The 24212-nt window shown below is 34.6% G+C and overlaps 3 protein-coding genes across 5 annotated transcripts in view; 2 read left to right on the top strand and 1 right to left on the bottom strand.

Moving 5' to 3' along the window:
* LOC127807472 (uncharacterized) overlaps positions 1-5366 on the top strand; it is a 101705-nt gene extending 96339 nt beyond the window's left edge. The window contains exons 13-19 of one of the 2 annotated variants that reach the window (XM_052345343.1): positions 26-149; positions 258-329; positions 516-642; positions 810-924; positions 3632-3822; positions 3924-4036; positions 4762-5366. In XM_052345343.1, coding sequence (XP_052201303.1) covers positions 26-149; positions 258-329; positions 516-642; positions 810-924; positions 3632-3822; positions 3924-4036; positions 4762-5028 — 1009 coding nt within the window. In that variant the 3' untranslated portion in view covers positions 5029-5366. Of the gene's footprint in view, positions 1-25; positions 150-257; positions 330-515; positions 643-809; positions 925-3370; positions 3520-3631; positions 3823-3923; positions 4037-4761 lie in introns of those variants that run through there. The other variant, XR_008024691.1, reaches the window with a different exon arrangement.
* Positions 5367-7816: 2450 nt separating this feature from the next.
* LOC127808957 (chlorophyll a-b binding protein CP26, chloroplastic) lies at positions 7817-9719 on the top strand. Its single transcript, XM_052347707.1, has 6 exons — positions 7817-8094; positions 8238-8322; positions 8407-8457; positions 8590-8710; positions 9067-9201; positions 9309-9719. Exons 1-6 carry the CDS (start codon positions 7896-7898, stop codon positions 9567-9569), a joined length of 852 nt encoding a protein of 283 aa, XP_052203667.1. The 5' UTR covers positions 7817-7895; the 3' UTR covers positions 9570-9719.
* An 828-nt stretch (positions 9720-10547) lies between these two features.
* LOC127807177 (uncharacterized) lies at positions 10548-17194 on the bottom strand. Of its 2 annotated transcripts, none has more exons than XM_052344838.1 (3): positions 16948-17194; positions 11709-11877; positions 10548-10826 (listed from the first exon to the last, which is right to left on the bottom strand). In XM_052344838.1, exons 1-3 carry the CDS (start codon positions 17087-17089, stop codon positions 10730-10732), a joined length of 408 nt encoding a protein of 135 aa, XP_052200798.1. In that variant the 5' UTR covers positions 17090-17194; the 3' UTR covers positions 10548-10729. The 2 variants fall into 2 exon arrangements, with proteins under 2 accessions (XP_052200798.1, XP_052200797.1); XM_052344837.1 differs by having other exon boundaries at positions 11709-11883; positions 16948-17184.
* Positions 17195-24212: the final 7018 nt, after the last annotated feature.

Here is a 24212-nt window from a genome sequence, read left to right as displayed (position 1 = left end):
GTTCTCAATCCATGCTTTATTTCAGGTCAAAAGCATCTAGAGCCAAGCGATTGCTTCAGAAAAAGGCTACAGCTAAAGAGGCTAGAAAAGCTGCTGCTTTAGCTGCTGGGGTTGATTGGAAAAGTGATGATTCAGATGATGATTCTCAGGTAAACATCTTGTGATACCACTTAAATGTGAACTCAATGGTCTCATGCTTACAAAATTCCTAGCTAAGCCTGTGTTTCATGTCACATTTGATTTTCTTATTTCTAAAGCGGCAAGGACTGAGAGAGGCTCCCTTACCTAATCTCCTAAAAGATGAGGAGCACCATCATCTCATTATCGATGTTAGTAAGCTTTCTTACTCTCAATATGTTCTTCATCAGAATTTTTTACTTCTACTTGCTGTGATATTGGATGCTTCTAGCATCTTCTACATACTTGACTTTTTCCATTTTTTCTTTCCTTCGAAATATTTTAACATTAGATTTGTTCTCAAGCTGAATGGACTTTTTTATTTTTCACTTCCATAGTTATGCAAGGCATTAGCGTCATTGCAAAGATATTGGGAAGCAATGGAAGTCATCAATCTTACACTGAAGTTGGCTTCTAAGACATTGCCTATTGAAAAGGAGGAGGAACTTCGTTCTCTTGGTGCTCGTAAGTCTTTAATCCTTGTGCTAGGTTTATATTCTTTTAATTTAGATATCCTCTTTCAAAGTGCAGAATAGGATGTTGAATTCCTATCCTTTATTTGAGATATGTTCAATTTGTGGCTTCTTTCAATTTCCAATTCCAAAATAATCTGTTATTTTGATTTCCTACAGAAATAGCTTACAACATTACTGATCCTACACATGGGTGGGACTACGCAAGGCACATAGTTAATCAACATCCCTACAGTTTTGCTGCCTGGAATTGCTACTATAAAGTAATTTCAAGGTACTCGGTTACTTATTTGTATTTGTAGAATGTATTTCTTTCTTTTGCCAAGTATTGCAGATTGTATTTTCTGTTGTCACAAAATATCTCACTCCTTATTTGAGATGCCATGTTAACTAAATGACTTTGATCAACTTAGATATCTTCTTCCAAAAATATGAAGCTCACATACTTGTGTTGTTTGTATGTTTTTGGTGTTTTAGGCTGTGTAAGATTGTTACCCTGATGCTATACCCTTTTGTGCTTCTTTTGTAATCTTACTTATGTAGAGAATCAATGATCTTCTGATGTGCTCACAAGGGACAATAACCATATTCTGTAGTTGCATTCTATATTAATGATTGTTTTTAGTTCTTTTTAGTATATGGCTATTGTGTTTAGAACCAGAAGTATGATGGCCCATTTTTGTTTGGGTGGAGTTATCCTTCATATTACAGCTGGTGGTGGAGTTCCAAAATGACACTGTTTACAGTTCATATGCTAGATTAAAATAGAAAAAGGTAGTAATGAACATTACTAGAAAGGGATTGCAAAAAGGCCCTGATCATTTGATTATCATGTAACAGTTTAGAATGAGGAAGCCTGTTAGTAAGAATTACATTTCACTTATCAACCCAAGTACATAGCCAACTGAGCCTGATCTGTTTGTTCCTTTAAAATTGGCTCATGTTTGTCTATTTGGATTTAATCTGCCTGAAAATATAGTTGTTGGATTCTTGGGTAAGCAGCTGGTACAGGTGTGTGTATGTGGCTATTATAGAAAGGTTGACTTGGTGGTGCAAGGCTGTAAATGGCAGATCCTATGGCATAAATCAGGGAAGACAAAAAGGAAGATAGCAATCAATCTAAATGGCAGTTATTGTATATAAGCTGTGATTAGGACAATGTTTCTATGCATATTCTTTCCTTTTCTAGATTTCTAAACTGTAAAATCTAGAGTTATAAATAAAGGAAGCCGAAGAGGTAGGTGTCTTTGTCTACCCTTTCAAAAGCCTAATTGCCTGCTGATTTTTACTATATGATTTGTAAATGCTGTTTATATGTCATTTTCAAGGAATTGTTTACCCGTCTGTGAGCCCAAATCAGCTAAAAGTGCTTATTATGGTGTTGGTACACCAATCAGTGGATCTTTAGAAGGACAAGATAATAGTAATAAGTGCAGTTCAATGATTTAAAAAAAAGAAAAGAAAAAGAAAGCATTTGATTAGTGGTTGAAAGGTAAAAGTATGCTTCTCAAAGTTTGCAGCCTATGGAAAATAATGTCCAAGAGAGGCCTATGCATACTTGATCTTGGGGTGTCCCCACGATAGCATGAGCATGTATGGCCATCGCTTTAAGGATCACGTGGCTTATTTTGACCTGATTGCATTATTGGAATTATGTACAGTTTGTACTAATGTATTAGACAAGCAGAATTACAATTGTATAATGACTACTTTTTTGGTTTCACCAAGTAATGTGTTTGTTTCAGGAGTAGTATAATGACTAGTACTTTTAGAAGCATCCTTGATGGGAACTGACAGACAGATGCACGTACTACTGGGTGGGAAAGAGGTCCCTAGAATAGAGTTTGGTTGGTGTTGACTGTCTGAAATCTTGGGATCAAGGATTTGATTGCAGTCATAAGGCTTTAATTCTTGTTTTTATTCTCTTTTTTTTTCCCCTTTTGGCTCAGTTATTTCATTTTTTTCACTTAAATTATATCCTATTTTGTTCTTCTAATATAAATATTAAGGATTATATGAAATGGGAGCTATTGATTTTGGAACTGGATGATATCAGATTTCCTCATTTGGTATCAGAGCCCAATCATGATCCTTAGCACCTTTGTTTCTGTGGTTCCGTTGCTGCTCTTCTTTCCTCCATGATTGCTGACCATCATAGTTGAAAATAACAGTGACAGCTGTCATTGCTGTCTGCCAGACCTCCATACATTGCAAAAATATCTCCTGATGGCAAACACCTACACGTGACCACCATTATCAGAATCAATTATTCCAAGTTAAGCCAATAACCTACCTACAATTTTAGGGTGCATCGGCTTGGGTAATTTGTTGCAAGTGTTTGCTCATTGCCACATTGGTGGAAAACATGATTTATACTGCAAGAAGATTTAGAAGAAATATGACTTAGCAGCTACATGCTACAACACCATCACAACAAGCCTTAATCCCACTAGGAAAGGTTGGCTGCATGGATTCTAGCTTGTCAATTATTTCTATTCACAAGTTTATTTCATTGTATCCGTTGTCATGTGTAAGTTTTCCACCAACTGTTCTTTGGTTTTTCTCTTACCTCTTTTTGCTGCAAACTTCTTCCATTGGTTAGATTAGTCAAGGGCCTGCGCTGAGTTGCTACCTCTTTTTGCTACAAACTTCATGGGAGGGGGAAATTTTATTTATTCTACAAGAAGATTTAGAAGAAATCTCAAACCTCAGTTATTCAGTGCCGCAGGTCCCTTCCCTTAGATCCCATGCCAAGAAACTGTTTTGGACCTTGTGCATGTGGATGGAACTGCAAAGAAGCAGTATGACCAAAGTTATCTGGGCTGGGAATCCATTAGTCTGTTGTTCTACTGCCCTTTTGCCACACCAAGTGAGAAATGACACAATATGGATAAATATATATTTATGCATATCCGCACTTAATTCTATTTTTTTCTGCACATTCACACCTGTACTTAATTTGGTTCCCTTATCTTTTGTAGGCTGGAGAATCGGTACTCAAAGCATAACAAGTTCCTGCATGGCATACGAGTCAAACACAAAGATAGCATTCCTCCCATTGTCATTTCTGGCCATCAGCTTACCATGATCAGCCAGCATCAAGCTGCTGCAAGAGAGTATCTAGAAGCTTATAAATTGATGCCTGACAGTCCTTTAATCAATCTATGTGTCGGTATAATTCATTGCCGGGAACTCTCTTTAACTTAAGAACTATTTGAAGTTCTTGAGCTTTTGTATTAAATAACATGAGAACATTTCCCTTTTTGTGTTTAGGAAGTGCCTTAATCAACTTGGCACTTGGATTCAGACTTCATAACAAGCATCAGTGTCTGCTTCAAGGTTTAGCATTCCTCTACAACAATTTGCAGTTTTGCGAAAGCAGCCAGGTTTGATTTAATGTTGTTAACTGGTTTGATTTAATGTTGTTAACTGGGAACTCCTGAATAATTATCGTTTTCATCATTATTGAAGTTTCTATGCTGCAGTCAAACTTGTCCTACTTTTTTCCTGGAAAATTGCTTTTCCAGTATTTGAGCTGTTAAGTGCATGAATTCTCCTTAACTTATCCTTGATGTTCACTACAAAATTTCCGTGTGTCCTAATTTTTGGCTCTGAACTACGTAATATTACTCTTGTCCTATTTTGACATGTATATTTATCAAAAAGAGGTTATACAGAAGCTAAGATAGAACTACCTCTACGGGAAGGGAGAGTTTGAGAGATTAATTTTGGAGCAACTAATTTTAATTACATTAGTATTTTTTAAATGTTATTCTTATTGCTTATTATCTTAATTTGTGTATAATTATAGTCACTATTAAAGTTATAAATAAATTCATGTACTTTTAGAATCATTTGTTGATGAATGATAGGATTTGACCTTATAATGCGAATAGCAAATCTAACTGGAAAATCACTATTAGTTAACGCTGTAAACTCCAAATGGGAACTCTTTATTAATGATGCGAGAAATGGGACAAAATGCAATGCTTCTGTTAAGTGTAATTCACCAATAAAGGAATAAGTACCATGGAAATCACGCAGTAGTGGTAAGTTAATCTGGTTAACTTTAATTTCAGTGGAACTAAAATGGTTATAGTAATTGTTGCAGGAAGCATTGTTTAACATAGCCCGAGCATGCCAACATGTTGGTCTTATTACACTAGCTACTGCATACTATGAAAAGGTGCTTGCAATTCGTGTGAAGGATTATCCTATTCCAAAACTTCCGAATGAGAATCCAGATGTCAAGGAGAATCTTGAACCAGGTTACTGCGACCTCCGTAGAGAAGCAGCTTTCAATTTACACTTGATCTACAAGAAGAGTGGAGCGTTTGATCTTGCCAGGCAGGTCTTGAAAGATTATTGCACTCTCTAAATGTAAGTGTTATGGTGCATAACAGAAAAGTTGGTTTTTCTTTTCTTCTTTCCCCCCTTTCTTAGTTGACCTCTTAAGCAATGGCTGTGAGTGGGTCTTTTTACTGTGCTATAGTTGACACCCTATGTACATAACTTTTTTTATTTTTGGTATTTTTTGTTTTATTCTGTAACTAATTTCATCGCAGAACAAATATTTAAAGGTTAGGACTTTGAACCATTTGAAAGTTTTAGACTGTCAACTTACGTGGAGGAAAGGAAAATGTGATGTTTTGACCCTTGTAACCAGTGACAACCTTTTAACTTGTTCATAGTAACACTGATTAAGGCCTAAGAATGTTATCCAAAATTGGTTGGATGTGGCTGGGGAAAGAGATGGTTGAAATCTAGAATTTATGTAGCTGACTTCATTTAGTGGGGATTAAGACTTATGATTGTTGTTGCATTGGATTTAAACAGATGGCTATTTGCTTGATATTTTTATTTGTTTGAGAGGTGCTTACTTTCTGCTCTGCCTAGTGGCCAACTTATTTGGTGGTTACCATGTTGATAGCATCATGCCATTAAGGTTAACTGCATAATGGATGCGGTCTTCATGACCAGTAGTTCTTTCTTAAGCTCAGAAAACCAATTTTACTATTCTGCTTGTTGTAGGGCCTTGCTTGGGGTGGGGCTGGTTGGGTTGTGTTGTGTTGTAAAAGTAATTTAAACACTTCCTTTGTAAACATATTCAAAGACATCCGTTCTTTGTTAGCTAGTTTTCTTGCCCCCAAATTGATGGTCAATTAAACCCCCCAGGGTAGCTCAAGTGGTCGACTGCATGGGTTTCAGGTGCTGGGTATGTCGAGATTGTGTGTTTGAATCCTGAGCAATGCGATAGGTATCACCTATCTACATGAGGGGCCACGGGTACAAGTCTCAACTCGGACTTACCTTGGATCGACCTGATTGTCCGGTTTGGGTCGGGCCCATAGGTTATAAGGGAGAAGGTGACGGTCTCTACCAAAGACTTATATATAGGGACTTTTTTCGATTCCTATGTTAAAAAAGAAAAAAAAAATTGATGGTCAATTAACCTAATTTGACCTAATAATCAAAGCTGTGATTATAATCACATGTTAAGATAATGCGTTTAGTGTAAAAATAGAGGAGTGTTCTATCGCTGCAATGGTGGGGGGTGCAACATGTGATACGTCATGCCGTCACCTCTGCCCATATTCTATCCACACAATAATAAACTGAAATCACAAAGGATTAGGAATAAGAATAGGAAGATTATGTAAATTCAGCAAAATTGATACTCTTCACAGTGTCATATTGTTAATGGGAAAGTGTTCAAATCAACAACTTTTTCAATTAGGTCAATTGAGACCAAAATTAAGTTTTGGACCAAATAAATCAATACTTTTTATTTATGGATCAAATAGATTTAAGTTTTGCTTGTTTGAGTTATATGCCCTGTTAATCTTTAAAAAAAAATAAAAGAAAAGAAAAGTCCTATCTTCTCTCATCTTACACCCAAAATTGAAGATCATATAATTGATGGATTCAACAATAAGATCGACTTCAAGTGTTTTCATTACATCACAACGATGTTAGAATAGTAGTCACCCTGACTTCAATTATGAGAATGCTAGATATTGTCACTATGGTATGAAGGAGATTAATGTAATAAACATATGTTGAGGGTTTATGTATTGATTTTTTATTTATTATGTTCATGGATTATATTTGTGATTGTTGGTTTTGTTTGAAATAGGTTAGAAATTATAGTAGTTTTTTAAATCTGTTGAATGAGTCTATCGAGAATTTTACAGCTTAGGGCAAATTTTCAACTTCTTTAAAAAAAATAGTCGACTTCTTTAAAAATTCAGTTGATAGATTTTGTAATCTATTGTCAATTTCATATAAAACAGTCGATTGTTTTATCAAATAAGTTAACAATTTTGAAAAAATTTCGACATATTATAGTGACGGTTTAAATTTTTTGAACTTACACAAAAATTATAAAAAAAAGTATAAAAATGCTCTATTGACAATTTACAAGAATAATAGACTATTTTAACTTTAAGCTTAAAAACGGTTAACTCTTTTGACAAAGAGGTTGACATGTTTATTTATTTTTTTTTTGTTATGCATTGCATTTAGGGCATGTGAGTTACACATAAAAATAAATAAAATTAAATTTATTTGACTCGTAAATAAAAAGTTAAGATTTATTTGGGTCAAAACTTAATTTTAAGCTCAGCTGACCTAATTAAAAAAGTTGGGAGGCCATTTGAACCTTTTTATTATTTTTAATTATGTTCACTTTCTTACCCAATTTATCAATACAAATAAATCTAATACAAATATCTCCAAATGATTCCCTTAAAAAAATAGTATGGTAGTCACAATTTTAAATAATGTACATTTCAAGTTAATTAATGGAAGTAAAGTCAGCGTCTTTTTTTTTTATTATTATTTTTTTTTAATTTTGCCCTTTTTCTGTATAAAATTCATTATGAATTTGAAGAATTCTTTGCAAGGAGAAAATAAGAACACAAAACAAAACAAAAAAAGAAATCCCTATCACTCACTCACTCACTCACTCTGGATGGTTGGTTTATCCACGAATCCATCCGAAATCTGCCCAAGCAACAACTGCGAGCATTCCACGTCAGCACTGTGATCTGCCACGTCAACAAATCAAGCCAATCAGAGGCCGGAAGATCAGATTGCGGCGTCTCATGAACCACCGATCACCAAGCCCCATGAATCCGACGTGAAACATCCATATCCACATGCCCAATGTTTTTAGTTGCTTTCTCCTCCTTCCACATTGCATAACCCACCCACACCCACACCCACCTGTAACAGTACACGGAAATGGCGGCAGCGGCGTCTCTGGGCTACTTCACCGGCGTTTCGAGGTCTGTACCCAGCAGCACCAGCAGCAGCAGCTCCCCGGCCTCCACCTACAAGAGCCCCGTCGCCCTCTTCTCCAGGAAGAAGGCGCCTCCTCCGCCGCCCAAGTCTAAGGCTTCTGCAGTTGCTCCCGCCGACGACGAGCTCGCCAAGTGGTACGGTAAGTACTTGTTAGTACTGATCATCATCGGAGGTAGATGATTCCGATAGTGAATCTGAGATGTCGAGTAGGAATTCTGAATTGCTCCCTTATTACTTATCTTTAAGAAAATGAATAATACTGTGTGCTTGGGATGATCTCAGGTCCCGACAGGAGAATCTTCTTGCCGGAAGGGCTCTTGGACCGATCGGAGATTCCAGAGTACCTCACCGGAGAGGTTCCCGGAGAGTAAGCTCAGACCGCCGCCGTCTGTGTCTTTAGAATGTGTCCTTTGTTTTGATTTATGGTTGTAATGTCCAATTTTACGCGCAGTTATGGGTACGATCCTTTTGGGCTTAGCAAGAAGCCAGAAAACTTCGCCAAGTGAGTCATTCAGTTTTATTGTTTTTGTTAACAAAACAGAAAAAAAGATTGTGTGTTTGAAGATGACCTTTTTGTTTCTGTTTTTTTATAATTTGTGTGTGTGTGTGTGTGTGTATAAATGGGGTGGTGCAGGTATCAAGCATATGAGCTAATTCACGCGAGGTGGGCCATGCTGGGGGCTGCTGGCTTCATCATCCCTGAGGCCTTCAACAAATTTGGAGCCAACTGTGGCCCTGAAGCTGTCTGGTTCAAGGTTTCTCTATCTCTTTCTTTTTTATTCTTCAATTCGTCCGGCTTCTTCCTTCTCACTGCAAATCTAGTTTCATGTCAAGCCTAGTTGTTATAATTTTAACGAGATCCTACATTCATTTTATTAAAATACCCAAATGGGTGATGCACTACACTTTTTTTTTTTAAAAAACAGGTTACACTCACTGGTCCATAGTTTATTAAAAACGTCTTTAATCATTTTACTAGTCCTTGGGTGAGGACCACTAGTGGGTAACATAAGATGAAATTTTCTCATCCAAATGAAGGGAACACCCTTTAGTGTTCTCTGTTATTGTGCTTCCTAATTATAATAATGCCTCTACCGGCATGCGTATGCAGACCGGAGCTCTACTCCTGGATGGGAACACTTTGAATTACTTTGGAAAGAACATTCCCATCAATCTGATTGTGGCTGTCGTTGCTGAAATCGTTCTGGTTGGTGGGGCTGAATACTACAGAATTATCAATGGCTTGGTATGATGAATATGTGTGCATATATAATCATTTAATTTCTTTGCTTCTATTTTCTCTCATTGGTTTTGCTTTAATGGCTCTTCTTCTTGCCCTTGTCTCTGGTTTAGGATTTGGAGGACAAGCTTCATCCTGGCGGTCCATTTGACCCCCTGGGGCTGGCCAAGGATCCAGACCAGGCCGCCATCCTCAAAGTGAAGGAGATCAAGAATGGCAGGCTGGCCATGTTCGCGATGCTCGGCTTCTTCTTCCAAGCTTATGTAACCGGGGAAGGCCCTGTCGAGAACCTAGCTAAGCATCTAAGCGATCCATTCGGCAACAACTTGCTCACTGTTCTTGCTGGCACTGCTGAAAGAGCTCCTACCCTATGATTTCTCTTCTCCTAATTAGCCACCAAACCTCAATCCTTGTACAACTCTTGCGGCTTTTCTGGGCATTTAACCATGCTCCAAGTGCTTAAACCAGCCCCGCTGTATTAATGTACTCTACAGACATTATTCAACTGTGCTATTTTCTTCTTCTTTTGGCGTTCTCCTTCGGTTTGAGTCTTTCTATAAAGGCCATTCTAATTCACAAACATTTCCATTACTGCAGATGCTCCATGGTCAAATTCTTAGTATTTCTCAATTTGAGGCATTTGCCATTTTAAATAGATGACAAGTCTAGAAAGATAAATGATTATAGCAGGTGTTGGCATCCTGTGAACAAAACTACTTATAGTTTACCAGACATAGGCTGTGTATTGGAGTTAATTTATATTAAGCATAAAGAAAAAAAAGTATAAAATCGAAGATGGAAACAAAAGTGAGCAGATTTGAGCAATTAAACAGAATTGACCCCCATTTGAATGGACCAACAACATATTTAAAGCTGACAAAGTTGCTTCATAAACCATTTCAATGACCCTTCATCCAGCTAAGATCGATGTCAGAACAATTCCTAAGAGAAGTGTCTTATCAGAATTTACAATAATAGAATGAAATTGGACAATTCAACCCAGATTATAGTAAACCACAGAGTCGTCTAGATTAGTGATCTGTTGCTATGGAGCTAGATCAAGGATCTGTTCTATTGATTGACTATTTTGTTGCTACTAGTTAAAAAAAAAAATGGCTTAATCCTGATGGATTAAAGAGCACAACACTCGCTGGTTTAGTTTGATGCATTGCTACAACTGTTTGTGCAATATATTTTTTTACCATGTTCATTCTAATAGACTTCTTAAAAATTTAACACATATTCACTTCACATACCCAGCATCAATTCTACAAATTTTTCTCAAGGTCTTGCCATCCACAGTTTAATAATTAGATCAGGGTTTCCTCATGTAACTTGCGTCTTAAAGAAAATAAAGAAGGAAAAAGGGGTTTGGTCCTCTAGATTGAACATATAAATGTAAACTTAAGCAATTAGCAAGCGAATTCACTGTATGAGTGCTAAAAAACATGCAATAAAAACAAGATTCTGTAATTCATAAATACATGTATTTGTGCTAGAGAAGTCTTTGAGGTTGCCACATATGCAACCGAACTCAGAATCTTCTCCACTTTTCAACCTCCTTGGAAGTTGCTTTGATTAGCTTCTTGGTGTTTATGACAAGCTCGTCGAATAGCACGCCAATCTCGTCTCTGACATCAGTGAACCAACATTTAGAATTGCAAAACAAGTGAAATGAACAAGTAAAAATTCAGTCTCGGGGCTAGAAAATGATTTTAAAATTGGGGTAGCATGCTGGCATTTTGTGCATCGGAAGCCTTGGTGATGTGTTGTAATTTTTTCCAGAGGGCTAGAAAATGAATTTAGGATCCCGTAAAGGTTGGTAAACCATTTTTGTAGACCTATTATGCCTACTCAAACGTTTCAACGTTATCTCTTATAGATATTCTGGCATTTCAGATTTTCACAAGCAATAAGTTATCTGGAAGGTACTTCCCCTTCTACCACCAAAAACATCCTTTTATACTTGTAAACCCACTCATATAGGATATTATCTCATTTACCAGTTTCATCTTTATTTCAACAAAATGAAACAAGTTGAATAGTAATTACCAAATTATATTGGACAAAAACAATGAGTTCCTTAGTACCTTTATTTTCCATACATTTATGCTACACAACACTTAACCACACACTATGAAGTGAAATAGTTGACATGACTTCTAGTTGAAAACAATCAAAACTGACACAGAAGAAACATCATAAGATGCAAGAAACAAGAATTTTGAAGAAAAAGAAAGTAGTGATTCTATAATATTTTTCAGAATCTATGGTGCAATTCCTGTCTAAGCTGTGCTTTTATTAACACTTTCCCTGAGCTATTCGCAAATAAGCTACCAAAGTAACCAAATACTCGCCAATGCCTCCAGTTTTAAACTTAAATATTTAGGCTTAGAAAGCATTATTTAAGTCAAACTCATAATACTTACTGAGAAGTCAACCAGTATGGTGGACAGAAGTCAACTACTTCCAAAACATAATAACCAGAGTTCACAGATAAAATATCAACTTACTGAGAAGGAAGATGTCCTGGACTGTTAAGAAATTTCCCAACATTAGTGTATCTTCGGTTCTCATCATAAGCGATACCCCTACCCATGCCATAACCAAGTCCTAAACCAATCCCACATCCAGCTCCAAGTCCAAAACCAAGCTGTAACCCGGGGATTCCAGGACCAAAGCCTGTACCTGGGTGTAATATGTTTTTTAGTCCTTAAAGTGATCAAGAAAGTTTTCACATAGAACAATACAAAGCTAGAGCATAAAGTCAATGGCCACATAAATATTCAAGTGCATACCATGCTTTACCCATCTTATTCATTCAAAAGAAAAAAGAAAATTAAAGATAGAGAGTAGTAGTAGAATGACAGATGTATGGACAAAATGAAATTGCAACCCGTTCATTCAGCTTCAATAGCAAAAAAAATCTTCAAAACTCAACAGCACCGTGCTCAATAAAGCACTGTCACAACTATAGAGGTTTCAGTTACAAACAGCACATTGCTATTTTGATTTATTCCAGGGAAAATCATGATTCTTATTTGCACAGTCCATACCAATAGACTCTCCCTAGATTTTTGAAAAGCAAAACAAATATTTACATCTCAAAAAGTTAAAAACTATATTACTGGAAAATGCTAATATCTTTGCATATCATGAATTGGTTTGCATCTTCCAAAACATCGCACATCTTTTTTCCCAAAACAGTAAAGTTAACATCCCTCCTAATGTTTTCTTGGGTGTAAATGAAACATAGATAATAAATAAACTAACATAATATTAGAGAATAGAGATTTTACTTTAAAAATAAATTATAATATGTTCTAAGAAAAAAGTTCCTGTGTAATTCAATTTGAAGAAACAATAAACTTGATTATGTTATTTCATAGGATATCTCGTTGTTAAGTATATGTATCATTCCTGTCCCACATGGTGGAATACTCCAGATTCCGGGAAACAGAAGTTGCAAATATAAATCATAAAAACGTGCTATCCTTATTCATAAACAATCAATCACCAAATAGATTTGAGGATTTCTAGTAATTTTATAACCAACTATAGGTTGAAATTATGAAAAATCCAACGGCTTCCTGTCTGAAACCAAAAATATTCAGAGAAAAAAATTTAAACAAGAGCAACAACCATTTGCATTAATCTATTGAAGCTTCAAAAGCTTAAATTTAAAGATGGTTACTAATTGACCAAAAACTTAATAAAAGAGCCAAGATAGCAGTCAGTAGGTAAATGCAAATGTAGAGTAATTGAAAGCATACTTTCTAGTAATATTTAAAAAGTGCAATATTCATGAAATTTCTGTTCAAGTTCTTCAAATCACAAGGTGAGCTTTATGTAGTCTCCAAAATAACAGCTCACTGATGCCCCAACTTGGCCAACCATCTATGAGGTAAGCTTGTTGACTTGACAAACAGCTCACTCATTAAACTTTGAAACAAGAGAAAAGTTCTTATGTAGAACCCTAGATGGCAAGAGCTGAAGAATGTTTTCAGTAAGCTTCTTGAACACCAAAATGGGTCAGCACCGAATAATTTGCAATGAAGTGCTAATGGTCCTGTGATAGGCACGGTAATTGCAGCTGGCCTTTTATTTTGCACTGGGAAGGGCTGCTTTATTTCAGGCAAAACCAGCTTACCATCAACAACAGGCATCTAAAAGAGCAAACACTTCAGATATGGAGACCGGGCAAGGTGGAGTATCTGGGAACTTGCATTCTGTTACTCAGCCTGTCACCCTTGAAGATGGAGGCTCTTCAAGTGACAAACCTTCTGAGTACCATATGAGGTTGCCCCTAGGCTGAGGCAGGAAGAAACCAAGCAGAACATGAAGTGAAAGCAATGGGTTTGACACTCAGGTTACCAAGCCCGAGAGAGGCTAGAGAATTAGAGTAGTTGTAGTTCATCACATGAACCTTATATCCAAAAGGTTGCCGGATGCCAGAAGAGCACTTTAGTGCCTACTTATAAGAATGAAGAGATGTTCAAAGTTGTGGAAATTATAAAGGAATCAAACTAACGAGTCACACAATGAAACTTTGGTAGAGACTAATTGAGCAAAGATTAAAAGGAGAAACCAAGGTGTCTGAAAACCAATTTGACATTTGATTTCATGGCTCGTATGTCAACACTGGAAGTTATATACATGCTAAGGCACCTAATGAAAAGATATAAAGACAAAAAAAGAATTTAAATATGATGTTTATAAATTTAGAAAAAGCTTATAATGATTCCTAGATAAGTCTTATGGAGGGTCTCAAAGAAGAAAGGAATCCAAATACTTATATACAAATTATTAGCAGATACTAAGGCTTTCTTAATTACAATTGGATTATATCAAGGCTTTGCAGAAAGCCGATATTTCTTTGCCCTAGCATGAATGAACTCACTAAACATATCCAAGGAGAGATGCCTTGGTGTATGTTACTTGCAGATGACATTATCTTAGTGAAGAAATAAGGTCAGGACATGTAAGAACATTTTAGAATCTAGAGGTTTTAAATTAAGGAGATTTGTAACATCCTGCATCGAGCGATAAAAAGGACCGAAACAACTTACCCTGATGGGCCTATACGAGCTTTCCAGGGGATCATCCATTCTTGACCTTCTCCAACTCAAGCAAACTTAATCCAAGAGTTCTTTTCCAACATTCAACGCAAAAGGTATCCAGCTAGTGTTGTTTCATTCCTTACTTATCCTCGATATATACCACTATTCTCTAGGTTCTTAGAGTATTACATTCTCCCCCCTTTAGCACATGACACCCTCATCATGCGACCTTACAACTGGTCTCAGATCTTCTCCCCTTTGGGGCTGCCATCCTAGAAGCTTGCCAGGAGCCGCTCTTTGTACAGGCTCTCGCATCCCCGCGCCACTCCCCGCCCTCATCGGACCGCCTTCTCCAAGGGTCGGCTCTGATACCACCTGTAATATCCCGCATCGAGCGATAAGAAGGACCGGAACAATTTACCCTGATAGGCCTACACGAACTTCCCAGGGGGTCACCCATCCTTGATCTTCACCAGCTCAAGTACGCTTAACTAGGAGTTCTTTGCCAACATTTAGCCCAAAAGATATTCAGCTGATGTTGTTGTCTTCCTTACTTATCCTCGATATATACCACCCTTCTCTAGGCCCTTGGGGTATATAAGATTGAAAACTGAATATATAGAATGTAACTTTACTGAAAAGGCAAGTGTGGATAATGTTATGTAAAACCTGATAATCAAGTTATCCCAAGAAAAGATCAATGTAAATATCTTGGATCAATCATTCAAAGAGAAGGGGAGATTAATGAGGATGCTATCCAGAACTATGATAGAATGGTTAAAAGGGAAAAGTACATTTGGCATTTTTTATATGATAGTATTCTATTAAAGCTAAAAAAATGTTATAAGACGGTTATAAGAGCAACTTTGTTGTTTAGCACAAAATTTTGGGCAGTAAAACACTAATGTGAATGAAATATAAGCATATTGGAGATGAGGATGCTATGATAGATGTGTAACCATACAAGAAAGATAAAATTAGAAATGATGTTATTTATAATAAGGTAAAATGGCTTCTATTGAAAATGAGATGCATTAAACATGATTATGATACTTTGATCATTTGAGAAGAAGACTAATGGAGCCTCATGTGAAGAGAGTGGATGGAATGGAACAAGTCTTTAACATAGTGGGGTAAGGCTTGATACTGTACTATTATAATAAATATTAGCCATGTACTATTATAATAAATATTCTATGTTTGATAATAATTTTCTCTCAAGGGATGAGAACCAAGAGGGATCTCATTAAGCACCACCTATGATTGACATGACAGTGAGAGTTCAATTAATAGAAGGCTCATGACCAGAATTGTTCTTTTGAGAAATAAGTACAAGGCAGGGAGGGAGGGGAAGAGATTTGTCTCTATAACAAACAAAGGCAATGTTATAACCAGAATCAAGGTTTCTTTTTAGTAAGGCATGTATTGGAGAAAAACAATGGTCACAAAAGCCACAATGAGCAAATACCAATTTCTCCTGGATTGATACATTTTTGTCCCCTTCAATGAGCAAAGTTGTCTCCCGCTTAGCATAACACTTGCAAAAATTTGGGGGCAAAGAATGGATTCTTAGATTTACAGAAAAATAAATAAATAAAAGAATAGATTCTTAGATAGAACTTTCTCAATATTTTGGCACCAAGCCATAGAGCAACACATGTTCAATAACAAATCCAAGGACGCATTTAGATAGAGGAATTTCAAATGATGTCATCTGAAATCTGTAATTTGAAATGCTTGCATTTCAAATTCTATCATTTCAAATAACACCTCTTTTCGTGTCATTTCAACTTCTTCTATGTTTTAGGACTATATCCAGGGTGAATTTGGAACCAAATTTCAATGCTTTCAACAATAACATATCCAAATAATGGATTAGAAATTTCAAATTCCAAATGCCAGAGTCAAATGATCCTAGCCGAACAGACCCTAAAAGAATACTCCACGCTTCATTTATTCAAGTGTGGTCAAAATTTTGGGTTGTGGCAAGGGTAGTAGATACAAAAAATATTGAAAAATTTCACTAGTGAAGCATCATTCCATGTGATTACCGTGTCCAATGAATTTCCAAGGAGTTTCTGATAAAACCACCACGTCTTTAACAATTTTAAGTTCTCTAGACATTAATCCACGATATCAATTTCCACTTGTGAATGTTCTTAATCAAAATGTATATATTACAGAGACTGCTCTTTTTTTTTTTTTTTTTTCTATCAAGAAATGTGGTGCAAGTTGAAAAATCTCCAAGGCCAAAGGTTCTTGCATTGCATGTAACAACCAATATAGATAAAAGGTTTCAACTCCTCGATAAATTTATTTAGTTTTCGGCACAGATCAATTTCCACAACCACAGTCAGCATTTCCAATTCAGAAGCAGCAATGATACGTGAAGCAGTTTCCCAGAAATACTTTCAATTTAAGCAAATACGGAATAGAACAAACACAACACTGAAAGAAGGGGGAAACATACTGATAGAAAAAACTCTCTCGCTGTGCTAATAGGGTGAAAGTGAAAACATACTGGGTGGCCGGGGGAGAGAAAAAGAAAAAAAAAAACTTCTCAATTAATAACGCAGAGGGCCCATAGTCAGAAGTGAAGAAGCAACACACCACCTGTATTTCCTTGGTTCCTCTGTCTGGTTGGTGGGAAAATTGAAACATAGGGGTAGAAGAAAATGGTGGAGATACAAACCTCCGATGAGGCCGATGCCGAAACCGAAACCACAGCCCGCACCGATGCCAAAGGCAGGCCCCAGTTTCCCCAATTGCTTCGTCTTTATCGCCGGAAGCTTCCATAGCAAGCCCTTCTCTCCATCTTGGGCTCCGTTGTTCATGTTGCGATTCTCTCTCGCTTCTTCCCGACTCCAACTGGCCGATGAGAAGAAGTGAGAATGCACGAGGTCCACGAAGACGGACTTTGATACTATCAAAGCCGGGTCGATGGTAGGATTAGTCCGAGTGCGAAGTCCGACATGATTCTATATTACTCTATTGTTATATAAATATATATTTTTATTTATAATTGTTATATAAATAGGATTGTTAAATATATATTTTTATATTAAACTAATTACAAAAATATTATTTTTTAGTTTTTTTCTAATCTTTATAAATAAAGTGAATATGTAATGTTTTAAAATATATTTTAATTTTATAATTATTTTAAATTATACAAAAATAAGAAAAATACTAATGAACCTTTTGACTATGTAATTTTAAACCCTATATATATATCATTGGAGTTCATCTTTAACTTTAGCAATGTTCTACAACCCTTACCATAGGGTTCTAGGTACCCTATAAATTGTTGGGTTCAAGGAGAAAAAGAGAATTGTGCTCATTAACCCAACATTATTAGAGAGGAAAAGAGAGAAAAAAAAATTTACTAATGTGGGAGCCAAATAAGGAGATTTCCACTCTTGTCGTTGTTGGAAAACAAATTCATCCTATCTCTTTACTCAGTTACAATGGAGTTGTTCTATCTAGTACCTAAATTGGCCATCATCAAACCATACTACAAAGAGAAAAGAGACAAGGTTTTTGCCATAGGCCAAAACTTTCTCTATGTTGGACTATATGGTAGAAAGTAGGTTAGCTTTGGTATGGTACCGAGTAGGTTACCCATGGTAGCCAAAGCCATTAGTTCCATCAATTTGTAAGTTTGTCTGACCGTCATAAAAAAAAAAGGCAGGGAGAGAAAAAAAGAATGTGTGCTAAAAGAAAGAAATTTGAGGAAAAAAGAGAAAAGATGAGATTATGGTATTTTAGGTATTCAAAAAATTTAGAGTAGTAATTTAACATGATAAGAAATTGGAACAAGGTTTTTTTTATAACAAGCGTAGTTGTAATTTCTCATAACTCATGAGTCATTTCCAACTTTAAGGGTAACAAGTGCATTTTACCTTTTAATTTAGGGTAAAGTGTCAAAATAACATTATACTTTTGTGGGAGGGCTAGCTTAGTTCTCTACTTTTAAAAAGACCAATTGAATCATCTTGTTTTCAAATTTAAGGTCTTTTTGTTTATGACACATTAACAAGAGTACTTTTTAATCTCAGGGGTACCAAATGCATTTTACCCTTTAATTTAAAGTAAAATGCCAAAGTGACATTATATTTTGGCTTGAGGGCTAGATTGGCTCTCTACTTTCAAAAAGACCAATAGAACCATCATTTTTTCAAATTGAAGGCCTTTTTGTCTATGACACATTAACAAGAGTACCTTCTAACCTCAAAGGTATCAAGTGCATTTTAACTTTTAATGTAAGGTATGTTAGGTTTGAAATATTATGGCACACACCAAGAAAGAGGTGAATTGGTATATAAAAATTATTTTTTCTTAAAAATTCTTTTGATAAGAAGGAGATGTCGTCAATGAAGATCACGGTTTCGTTAAACCTCAAGACCTTGAAATGACATGGTAAGGTATCAACCGTATAAAGACAATCTCGTCTTGACAATGGAGAATACAAGATTGAAAAATATGAAATCTTTTTTAATGAAAGGTTAAATATGTGAATTAAATGAGGAATATAGAGATGCTTGAAAAGATAAATAAACAAAGAACACAAACACAAGAGAATACAAAAGATTTATAGTAATTCGGCTTAACCCAAGCCTAATCCACTACCTTAACTCCTCACTAAGGATTTTGCAAACAATCTACTAAAAATCTTCATACTTAACCAAATAGGCCCTGTAGTCCAAAACTAGGAAATTACAAATCTCTTGATTATACAAGCAAGCCCTCTAGCACCTAGTTAGGAATTCCAACCCCTTACTTCAAAGAGCAAGTCCTATAGCACAACAAACTAGGAAATACAAGATAGATACAAAAAAGAGTTTCTAAGAGTATATTTTCTTAGTTATAATGTCTTTCAATAAAGATACAAGACTTGAATCAAATGAAACTTATTTAGTACAAAGCCTTTTGGAGAAAAATAAAGCACAAACTCTAGCAAGCTTCAAGTAAAATTATTTGCAATCTTTAGATCAACTCATTCATATCCATTGGCCTCTTCTTGATCATCCTTGAGTTGTATTTATAGGCATCCCAAAAGATTGAAGAGAAAACTAGCCATTTGTGATCGTTAGGATTTGAAAAACTAGTTATTATGGCTTTTTGCGAAAAGAATTAGTCGACAGATAAAAATGATTAGTCGACAAAATAAGGCAAAATAACAAGCTTGGTCAACAGACAAAATAAGTTGGTAGACCAAGTCATAAAAACAACAGAACACTTAGTCGACTAAGACATAAATAACCATGGCACTTAGTCGACCAACACTATCTTTCTGTCGACAGACTTAAGGAGTTAGTCGACTAAGTCAGCACATAAGCATTGTTAGTCGACAAATTTTAGAGCTTAGTCGATTAAGTAAAAAACAAGCATGTTATTAGTCAGCATACCCTATAGCTTAGTCGACCAAGTCAATATATCTATTCTATTAATCAACAAAGTAAGAGAGTTAGTCGATAGAGTGAAAGCATGATGATACAAAACATTACAACATATTTACATTTCTTTAGTTTAAGTAAATGTACTCATTTTCTTTAATTTATATTTTACCTTCCATTTACTTTAATACATAAATGTAAATAAGAAAATACCCCCCATTTGAATTCAATAAAAATATCTAAAAAATTAAAATTCATAACAATAAGAAAATATAATTTTAATTTTAGTACAAAGTCTGGATTTAGCAAATATACCACTTTCAAAATACATATCTTTTATTTATTGAAAAATTCATTAAAAATTATTTTAACAACAATGAATACAAACTATCAAAATATTGGGAGATAATTTTTCAAAATGAAAATATTTTCTTATATATTTCCTTATAATGCATTAATCATTAGACTTAGAAAAATTATATTAAAGGTAAAAACATCCACTATCCAATTGTTCAAAACCAATTTGGAAAGCCATTTAGGAGATTCTTTTAAATCTTAATACTTGTTTGTGCAAATCTTCATCTATAGAAAATTATAGATCATTTTGTTTTTCATATTCTTGACAAATCATAATCTCCAACAAATCATATTCTTGACAAATGACAAGAATAAATTAATTTTATTTTTCATCATCAAAACCAAACATAAGATTAAAATATCAAGATAAAATGCCAAAATGACACTATACTTTGTCATGAGGGCTAGATTAGTTCCCTACTTTTAAAAGGACTAACAAAACCATCTTGTTTTCAAATTGAAGGCCCTTTGGTCCATGACTCACTAACAAAGTTTAAATGATTGTTAAGATCCTGTCTTAAAAGTGGTGACAAAGATGACGACTATGATAACCTTATTTCTTTCTCCCATTCCTCTTTCTTTATACCTTGTCACTATTTTCTTTTCCAAATTGCTCCAATGACCCAACAATTTGTTAATTATCTTTTTCAGATCTAGGTTATTAGCCTTTAAGAGAAAGAGCTCTCACGTGTGAAACAGAAGAATTTAGAAGCCACCGACACTTTTCATTGCTACACACATGCCATCAAATGAGATAACCAAAATATGTTGTTTCTATTGGTGCAAAGGGAATCACATTAAACAATATGAAGTTAGACATGGCAATCTTGTCGACTAAGATCTAGTTTAAAGAAGAATTGAGTTGTTAACCATAGAGAAAAAGAGTTCTTGTCGCTGACTGCTTGTAAGGCAAAAGAATAGAACATATCGATGCCTCTCACCACTAGTTGCACACTATCAAGAGAGACAACATAAATCTATTGACTATTGTAGAAATAGACAATTGCAAATGAGATATCACATATGAAACGAGGAAGACCAACATGATTCGTTAATGTTGTTGGAGAAACTTTGTTGCTATGTTGTCATGAAAAAAAGGCCTCAACCACCAATGATTGAGAAAGAAATACTCATGTGAAAAAATTTGTCCATAACACAAGTAAAGGAGAAAAGACTAACTCATCAATTATCGCCTCACAAACGAAGGAAGAGATCAGCTTTTATTGTTGCCTTTGATGAAAGTGATATGCTCAAAGGTATTGAATAAATTAAATAAATTTTGATCATATGGAAACCCAAAATGGATATTGATAAAAAAATAAAAAAAACCCTTGAAGTTTGAAAAAATCTTGAAAGTTTAGACCTTTAAGTAACATTTCTTAAACAACAAAACAAGGGCAAAATAATGCCTTGACTAAATGTTTAGGCTACGTTCTTTTTGCTTTTTAATTTTTGATTTTGAGTTTTGAATTTATTTTTAATTTTTTGTTTTGATAGTTTATTTTTAGAAAATTGAAACGCGTTCTCTTTGTCATTTTGAAAAACTATTTCTCAAAACAAAAAATTAGAAAACGCGTTCTTTTTTAAATTTTAAAAATAATTTTTTAATGATATTTTATTCAATAAATTTGATTATTAAGTAAATTAGAAATATTTAATGTTAATATATTATTAAAAATATATATATTTTAAAGTTAATGAATTTCGTAATATTTTTTCCTATTACAATAATAAAATATAAATAAATAAATTTATTTTGAGTTTAGAGTTTGTTTTGGATGAAAACAGTCAAAACAACTTTTTGTTGTTCTGAGTTTTTTTTATAATTTTTTTTTAAAAATATATTTTTAAAAACAGTAAAAATAACAAGTTTTCATTATTTTAGAAAATCAAAAATTAAAAATAACTTGAAAATAACAAAAAAAAAAAAGCAGGCTTAAATTTTGATATCTGAGTAAGATATATCACTGGAATGATTGAATAGAAGTAGAATGATGCCTTAATAAAATGCCTAAAGTTCATACATATGGGGGCTCACACTCAAACGTCCGAACTAGAGCAGAGGTGAAACCTTCTTTGTGCCAAAGTGATTCAGGCATCTGGCTTTCCCTATTTAAATGTCCGAACTAGAACAGAATGTTTCATATTTAAGGCTTTCTTCATACATTAAAATCAAGTGCTAATTCCACAAAGCCATTTAGAAGTCTAAACTCTTGCTTTCAGCCTCTAGAAGAGCACTTTTGACGTCTCTTCCTACACTTATATACACAAACATACATGCATACATACATACACACACACACATATATATATATATATATCCTCTACAAATAACCATCTTTTGATCAACGCCCTGACATGTCATGCCAAAAGAAATATGATCTTTCCTATTTTAGTTAAAGAGTCTTTTTGCCCCAAGGTTGTCTAGCCTTTGGTATGGCTCCCAAATGTATCAAGGTTGGACCATCTACTACCATTCCTAGCCTCTACTAGATTTGAAAATGAATTCTCTAGGCAGTTCTTTTTTTTTTTTTTTTTAATGACCCAATTCCAGACTTGCACTTGACTAGTCTGGAGATAGCAACCCCAACTCCTCAGTGCTGCTATCAAGTAAATCACGAGATGTGTCTAGTTGATCAGAGTTTGAGGTTAGATCCACTGATAACACAACTAAGACCCTCCCTTAGAAGGAAGTAAATATCCTTCACTAGGAATCGAACCCACACTGATAGCCTCCAGCATGACAAACAGTCCCCTCCTTTGCCACCCAATTGTGCCCCAAGAATCAAACTCATGCTGATGTCTATTTTTTAGCTCAATGCCTATAGGTCTCTAGTATCTCATTTATTAAAAAGAAGTAATCTTTGCTGAAAACCTCCTAGATGTTGTTTCACTCTCCATTCCCTCCAATACAGTTTTGAATTGAAGTATATAAAAGAGGCGATATGTAGAGCCACAAGACATAGAAATCTACAAATTTTGTAAGAGTATTGAATACTCTCAAGGCAAAGAAAGTGTGTTATTATAGTTGGAGCACCTAAGAATATGAAGTGGTTCTTAATTTACACCTTTTTTGTATTTTTTATAATTATTGTTGTTGAAATTCCGATTTAATTACTTGTCAAAAACTCTCAAACGATTCAAATTACATGCAAAATCAAAATTAGGGTAAAATCGCATAAAATTAAGATTTTAATTATGCTTTAAATTTTGAACACCATTTTTTGATACAAACTAACAATTGATTTATGATAACTTTAAAATCACATAAATTATGCAAACTAACAATTGATTTATGATAACTTTAACCATGTTTTGATTATGGGTTGACAAATGATGGATTTAATATTTAGTATTTTTGAAATTGATAGATGAAGTAATTTTAAAATAGGTACATATAAATTTTATTTATAATAAGGAATAATCAAGTTACTAAATAATATTAATTTATTTTTTATAAAATTATGTTATTATAAATATATATTTACAAAAATAAAAAAATATTTTTAATTATCTCTAAAATCTTATAATTTTATGATCCGATTTTATGGATCATTTTTCGATTACACTTAAAATTATGATTTTAACTACCTTACTTATAATCAAAGCTATGTAAGTTGGTTGTAATTATTTATATGGAAGATTTGGAAAAATAGGACTTTCGCTGAGAGAAAAATGAAAAATAGGACACTTTAAATTGTTTTGCAAAACTAGGACTTTTGGAATAAATAAGGACAAAAATACCCTTGTCTCTTTCTTCCACATCAATTCATCGTTCTCTTCTGTTTTTAATTCTCATTCTTTCACATCACCACCATTCATCACCCCATACAATGGAAGGCATCATTGAAGTTAGCTTCTCCTAGAGACACGAAAGGCTACGGGACTCAAACAGCTTTCGTCGTTGCTGAATCTTTAGTCTAAAACGCGAACTTTTATGTGGGTGGAGATGTTTGTTGTTAATATCTTTGGTCCATACATAACACTTAAAGTGGAGTATCACATAAAAGTGAAGAACAAGTTACAAAAAATTAATGCTACTTTATATGTTTCATCCACTTTGTAACAGAAATCATTTCATGTTTCTGATTGATATATATTTAATCAATCGATATCTACTACAATCGATATCTATAATAGATATCTACACTTGATATCTTTGGGCAATCGTATTCTACAACAGATATCTACAATGATATCTTTG

This window comes from Diospyros lotus, chromosome 8, assembly GCF_014633365.1.
Source record: "Diospyros lotus cultivar Yz01 chromosome 8, ASM1463336v1, whole genome shotgun sequence".
In the NCBI taxonomy this organism is placed as follows: Eukaryota; Viridiplantae; Streptophyta; class Magnoliopsida; order Ericales; family Ebenaceae; genus Diospyros; species Diospyros lotus.
This window is presented reverse-complemented; position numbering and strand designations above follow the sequence as displayed.

Bases quoted from the DNA above. Each gene is read 5' to 3' on its own strand.
- LOC127807177 (XM_052344837.1), bottom strand. From the start codon at position 17,089: ATGAACAACGGAGCCCAAGATGGAGAGAAGGGCTTGCTATGGAAGCTT. The intron at 11,884-16,947 runs GTTTGTATCTCC...TATTACACCCAG, and splicing joins CGGCATCGGCCTCATCGGAG to GTACAGGCTTTGGTCCTGGA. The intron at 10,827-11,708 runs GTAAGTTGATAT...CACTGATGTCAG, and splicing joins CCAGGACATCTTCCTTCTCA to AGACGAGATTGGCGTGCTAT.
- LOC127808957 (XM_052347707.1), top strand. From the start codon at position 7,896: ATGGCGGCAGCGGCGTCTCTGGGCTACTTCACCGGCGTTTCGAGGTCT. The intron at 8,095-8,237 runs GTAAGTACTTGT...GGATGATCTCAG, and splicing joins CGAGCTCGCCAAGTGGTACG to GTCCCGACAGGAGAATCTTC. The intron at 8,711-9,066 runs GTTTCTCTATCT...ATGCGTATGCAG, and splicing joins CTGAAGCTGTCTGGTTCAAG to ACCGGAGCTCTACTCCTGGA.